General features: G+C 41.6%; 1 protein-coding gene across 1 annotated transcript; it reads left to right on the plus strand.

The window, feature by feature from the left end:
* The first annotated feature begins 3,370 nt into the window (after positions 1–3,370).
* spg21 (SPG21 abhydrolase domain containing, maspardin) lies at positions 3,371–6,207 on the plus strand. Its single transcript, XM_024139888.1, is given in 6 exon segments — positions 3,371–3,502; positions 3,901–3,965; positions 4,277–4,312; positions 4,314–4,439; positions 5,439–5,519; positions 6,008–6,207. Coding segments are annotated over 5 exon segments (498 nt in total). The 5' UTR covers positions 3,371–3,502; positions 3,901–3,902; the 3' UTR covers positions 6,200–6,207.
* The last annotated feature ends 130 nt before the right edge of the window (positions 6,208–6,337 follow it).

Below are 6,337 nucleotides of genomic sequence, written 5' to 3' on the forward strand. Positions count from 1 at the left end.
GGATTCGAGTAATATGGACAACCAATAATTATACTTCAAGAGWGGATGAACAAAATACACTTCCCCGTACAGCTATTATTATTGGCTTGAGCTCAAGGGCGATTCCACGCCAGGACAACCCAAAAATATTTAGGGTATCTCAGATTGTTCTGGCAATTCTCACATAGAAACTTCATTGGGAGGAAGTAAGTTTGACWTGCTTTTWAAATGTGTATCACAATTTATTTAATAAAAACATATGTATCTTGATGAAAGTGGCTATTTTAGGCCTCTTTTAGACCTACAGTATCTGTGAATGGTACATGATACAGTCAGACAACATCTTGGTGTCATTATACTCCTTATAGTGTGCTCTAATCTGATTCTAGACCAAATTTCACACATAACAAKAMGTTTTTTTGTATTTATTTTTTTACCTTTATTTAACTAGGCAAGTCAGTTACAATGACGGCCTACACCGGCCAAACCCGGACGACGCTGGGCCAATTGTGTGCCRCCCTATTGGAATTSAGTACATTAATCAATAATAACCCTGAAAAGAGTCGASTCAAAAATAACAAGTAGTAGAAGTAATATAAGAGGTAGTGTGCATCGTAATAATGGACTGGATACAAGTATAAAGCGGGTAGTGGAATCAATAGTATATATTAGAACAACAGGGTTGACTGTGTGTGTGTGTGTGTGTGTGTGTGTGTGTGTGTGTGTGTGTGTGTGTGTGTGTGCGTGTGTGCGTGTGTGTGTGTGTGTGTGTGTGCGTGTGTGTGTAAGTTTGTGTATAAGGGTTGTATGTGTGGGTAGTCAGTGCAAACAATTTCTAAGATACATATAGTCTCTCCGGTGCAAATAGTCTCTAAGCTGCAGGTCTGTGCAGGGAGACAGCTAAGTTTAGCTTTTCAGAAATCTGATGGCCTGGTAGTAGAAGCTGTCTCAGATCCTGTTGGTCCGAGACCCGATACTCTGATACCATTTCCCAGATGGTAACAGAGTGAACAGTGTGGCTCGGGTGACTGAAGTCCTTGACGATCTTTCGGGCCTTCCTCAGACACGCCTGGTGTAGATGTCCTGGAGGGTAGGGAGCTCTCCCCAGTTATGCAGTGGGCCAGCCGCACCACTCTCTGTGGGGCCTTTCGGTTGAGGGCGGTGCAGTTGCCGTTCCAGGCGGTGATGCAGCCAGTCAAGATGCTCTCGATTGTGCAGCTGTAGAACTTATTTAGGATTCAACGGCCCATGCCACATTTCTTCAGGCACCTAGGGTTGAAGAGGCTCTGCTGCACATTTTTCACCACAATGGTGGTGTGATTGGTCCATGTCTGGATCTCTGTGATGTGCACACAGAGGAACTGTAAGGTTTTTACCTCTCCCAGCAGCCCTGTCAATGACAATAGGAGCATGCTCCTCCCCCTGTTTCCTGTAGTCCACGATCGTCTCCTTGGTTTTGCTGACGTTGAGTGAGAGGCTGTTTCTAACCTCCTCCCTGTATTCTGTCTCGTCGCCGTCGACGATCAGGCTCACCACTTTCGTGTTGTCAGCAAACTTAATGATGTTGTTGCAAACGTAATGTGTGGCCACGCAGTTGTGGGTGTACATGTTTATGTGTAACTCTGTGTTGTTGTTTTTGTCGCACTGCTTTGCTTTATCTTGGCCAGGTCACAGTTGTAAATGAGAACTTGTTCTCAACTGGCCTGCCTGGTTAAATAAAGGTGAAATAAAATAAATCCAATAAACATGGAGTTTACCCTGTAGAACCACGACTGCGTGACCTCACACAGTTCCAACTCCATCATCAAGTTTGCTGACGACACAACAGTAGTAGGCCTGATTACCAACAACAACGAGACAGCCAACAGGGAGGAGGTAGGCACTCTGACGGTGTGGTGCCAGGTAAACAACCTCTCCCTCTATGTTAGCTGAACAAAGGAGCTGAGTGTGGACTTCAGTAGGAACCAGGCTGGGCATGCCCCCATCCTCATCAACGGGGCCGCCATTYAGACAGTTCCTCTGCGTACACATCTCCGAGGAGCTAAAATGGTCAAACCACARGGACACTATGGTGAAGAAGGAACGACAGTSACTCTTCAACTTCAGGAGGCTGAAGAAATGTGGCCTGTCCCCGAGGGCCCTCACAGTGTTCTACAGGAGCACCATCGAGAGCATGCTGTCAGGCTTTATCCCAGCCTGGTCCGACAACTCCACCTCAACTCCACCTCTATACACTGAGCGTACAAAACATTAGGAACACCGGCTCTTTTCATGACATACACTGACTAGGTGAATCCAGGTGAAAGTTATGATCCCTTATTAATTTCACCTAAATCCACTTCAATCAGTGTAGATGAAGGGGACTTAGAGTAGGATTTTTAAGCCTTGAGACAATTGAGACATGGATTGTGTATGCGTGCCATTCAGAGGGTGAATGGGCAAGACAAAACATGTAKGTGCCTTTGAACAGGGTATGGTAGTAGGTGCCAGGCGTACCAGTTTGAATGTGTAAAGAACTGCACAGCTGCTGGGTTTTTCATGCTCACCAGTTTCCCGTGTGTATCAAGAATGTTCCACCAACCAAAGGACATCCAGCCAACTTGACACAACTGTGGGAAGCATTCCCTGTGGAATGCTTTTGTCACCTCGTAGAGTCCATGCCCCGACAAATTGAGGCTGTTCTGTGGGCAAAAGGGGGTGCAACTCAATATTAGGAAGGTGTRCCTAATGTTTTGTACACTCAGTGTACAACAGACTATTACAGGTGGCTATATAAAAGTATAAACAAATACGCTACCAGCTTAGGATCTCTTGGACTTGAATAATTTCCCATTATAACCAATTTCCCTAAAACAAATATGTAGTTTGTTACATCGTTGTTTCAATGATGAGTCAGTCTAAGTAAATCATTAGATCTGAAGGCAAAAATGTACCAAATCCCATGGTTTTTAAGAGATCCTTTAGAATGTTGTTTGTTTGATACAGTCATTTTCAATGAACATGTGAACATTCCAACTTGTCTCAACATTCCTTTATCAGCCTGCGAACATTCTATTGCATAGACTCCCATACCACAAAATATATAAAGATGTGAAAAACATAGAACAATTGAATGCCATCAAACCTTTGACACCCGAAAGTGGACACATTGTTGGTCTGGCCCATTGACTATTCGCTGTAGATATATGAGCCTAAAAGGGACACACCATGTCCTATTGTAAAATCTTGGTGAACAAAATGTATACATTGGTCTCATATGTCCATCTTTTTCTGTAATGTATAGACAAAGGTTTTAGGCTTTAGGTTTTTAATAGAAGTCTGTGGTTTTAGGAGATCAATAATCATGAAGTAAAGGAGACGAGGAGAGGAAGGAAGTCATTTAAGAATGTTGAAACACGCCCCTAAGCATCACGGAAGTGCGTGCAAGTAATGTCATATGACTTGTTCAGAACGAGAAATAAAATGTTGCTAATCCGTGAATAAAAGTGGACCTAAACGGTGAATGATATCCAAAGCGAACACGGTAATATTGACGCTATGTATTTTTTTTAACATATTTTAGTTTTTGTCATTGATCATCGGTTTGCAGGTAATAACTTTGTGAGAGAGCATATCGTACCGTCGTTAGCTAACGTTACAGCTTAAGTATTCGTCACGAGTGGTGACTAACGTTAGCTAGGATGTTTAACGTGAACTAGACATAGACATTCGACAAAGTAGCCAAATAAAATTAATGCAAACTGGTGTTAGCTGACGGTTCTCACCAACCCCACCTCACCTCTTTAGTTACTAAAGAGTAAACAAGCACACGCTGAAGGATGGCTAATCATTTCAGAATCATCTTACTTCCTTCTTTAACAGGAGGATATTTAATACCAGCCTATTAGCTGCATACTAGCTTTCGTCTTCTTGTTTCCACAGAAATGGATGAGATAAGAATATCTCCTGATTACAACTGGTTCAGAAGCACAGTGCCACTGAAAAAAGTAAGCAAAAACACCATATCGCACTCCACAATAGCCTAGCTAGCTTTATCACTACAGTTGATTCAGTTGCTGGCATTCGCATAGCCGTATGAACTCAATACAGTAATATTTAATTGAACAGTTATACTATATATCTTCAGTTTGTTGACATTTACGAGTCCAACACCACAGTCTTCTTAATTATCCCTTTCATTGACGTGATCCCATCTAGAAACACAGTTCTTTGTTATAGAATTTGCTATAATATTACATGGAATGTTTTGCATTTATGGGTTGTATGTTCATGTTTCACCTCTGTATCATCTCTCTAGATTATAGTGGACGACGATGACAGCAAGGTGTGGTCCTTTGTATGACGCAGGCCCAAAGAGCATCAGGTGTCCCATCATATTCCTTCCCCCTGTGAGTGGGACAGCAGAGGTGTTCTTCCAGCAGGTCTTAGCCCTGACAGGCTGGGGCTACAGAGTCATCTCAGTGAGTCACTGTGAAAGAACACCTTTATGGCTTGTAATATCTTCAATTCATTAAGATATTCATCATCCACAGTCAAATGACCAAGGCACTTCTTTTGGAATATTAGATACACTAGACTGAGTCCACTCTACAGGTTATGTGATGCTTATTTATTCAGTGTAGAGGCAACCAGTGCAAAGCAAACATTTTGGCTGTTAGGCCATCCTCCGTGTTTGGAATTTAAAATAAAAAGCCTTTTATATGAAGAACTTTGGACAAACTGTATTGGGACTGTATGGTGAGAATTTAGAATTGATCAGTGATGGATGAAAGACCACGTCTAACGAATGCTGGTATTTTGATATTTGACCTACACTGTAAATAACTAATATAACAGTAAGACAAGCAAAACTGAGGAGTGTAATTAAGTCTAATGCTTTTATAAGCATCTTTATGAGGCTGGTAATATAGTTTTAATTGCTCTATAGGTTCATAAAGGTGTTTTCAGATTTTTTTTGACCAAATAGTAAGAGAGAATGACAGTGGGAAAGATAGAGGGAGGTTGTGTGAAAGAGCAGTAGGCTGGATTTGATCCATGCCGATACTAAAGACGCGTGCTAGAGGCTTTACTTCTAGACCAGCCAGGGTACAATACAAGTCTATTCTGATGTAGGAGTAGAAATCTTTCACTAGGCTATATTCCAAGTGATTTTTATTTGACCCAGGCACCATTGAATGTCATGACAGTAACATCACACTGAGTGGCATAGAGTTGATTCTGGTTGCTTGTCTGTAGTTGCTAGGTTCATCTAGTGCTTTTAGCTGTTAGAGATTTGGTTTTGTTTCGTTTTAGAACTGTATGCAAAAACAAGGATAAAACACATCCGAAGCAAAGAAGTTTACCCAACACAGGAGCATTTTGATCTGGATTAAATGTTTTAAAACTAGCCCCAGGGGTTCTGGATATATTCTACAAGTTAGGTTTATGAAAATGACTTGTTTTTTTCTCTCTCGCTCACGCTGCAGTATCCTGTGTATTGGGATCTCTTGGAGTTCTGTGATGGATTTCGGAAGCTTCTCGATCACTTGCAATTGGACAAGGTTTGTATTACCATGGAAAACTTGTAACGCTAGTCTTTATATGGTTTTACAATGGTATGACCTGGAATTATGCAAAACCGACAGCTATAATGCGTTTTAAATATAATAATATATGCCATTTAGCAGATGCTTTTCTCAAAGTGACTTAGTCATGCGTGCATACTGCATACATTTTACGTATGGTTGGCACCGAGAATCAAACCCACAACCCTGGTGGTGCAAGCACCATGATCTACCAACTGAGCCATACAGGACCATATTATTACTATATTAATGTTATTATTACACAAATACTTATTACTTGTTATAAACATGTATGAGCCTTTATAATTGTTTTATTATAATTTATGTAGCAAATGTTCAATATAGTCATGATCATTGTGAGACATAAGGGACTTCCATTATAAGGCGTGTCATAAGCATGTATTCTAAGTGCATCGTAATGCATTAAGGCTTTAAGTAGTGTCAGACTATTTCTATTGTTATAGGTCCATCTATTTGGTGCTTCTCTGGGCGGCTTCCTGGCCCAGAAGTTTGCAGAGCACACACACAAGTCTCCCAGAGTCCACTCTCTGATCCTGTGCAACTCCTTCAGTGACACCTCCATCTTCAACCAGACATTGACAGCCAACAGGTACAGTCCTGGGTTGTATTCCTTAAGGAACACTGTAGCAAAATGAAAACAAGCATTTCTCGTGAATCGGTACGAGGAGACTGGTGGGCGCAATAAGCGATCGGTGATCTAGGCTTTTGCGCTACGACGTCAAGAGGTAGTGGATCGTGGAACAGGCCGAGTGACAGTCATAATCGGCTGACCC

The sequence above is a fragment of the Salvelinus sp. IW2-2015 genome, unplaced genomic scaffold, assembly GCF_002910315.2.
Source record: "Salvelinus sp. IW2-2015 unplaced genomic scaffold, ASM291031v2 Un_scaffold1942, whole genome shotgun sequence".
NCBI classification, from domain to species: domain Eukaryota; kingdom Metazoa; phylum Chordata; class Actinopteri; order Salmoniformes; family Salmonidae; genus Salvelinus; species Salvelinus sp. IW2-2015.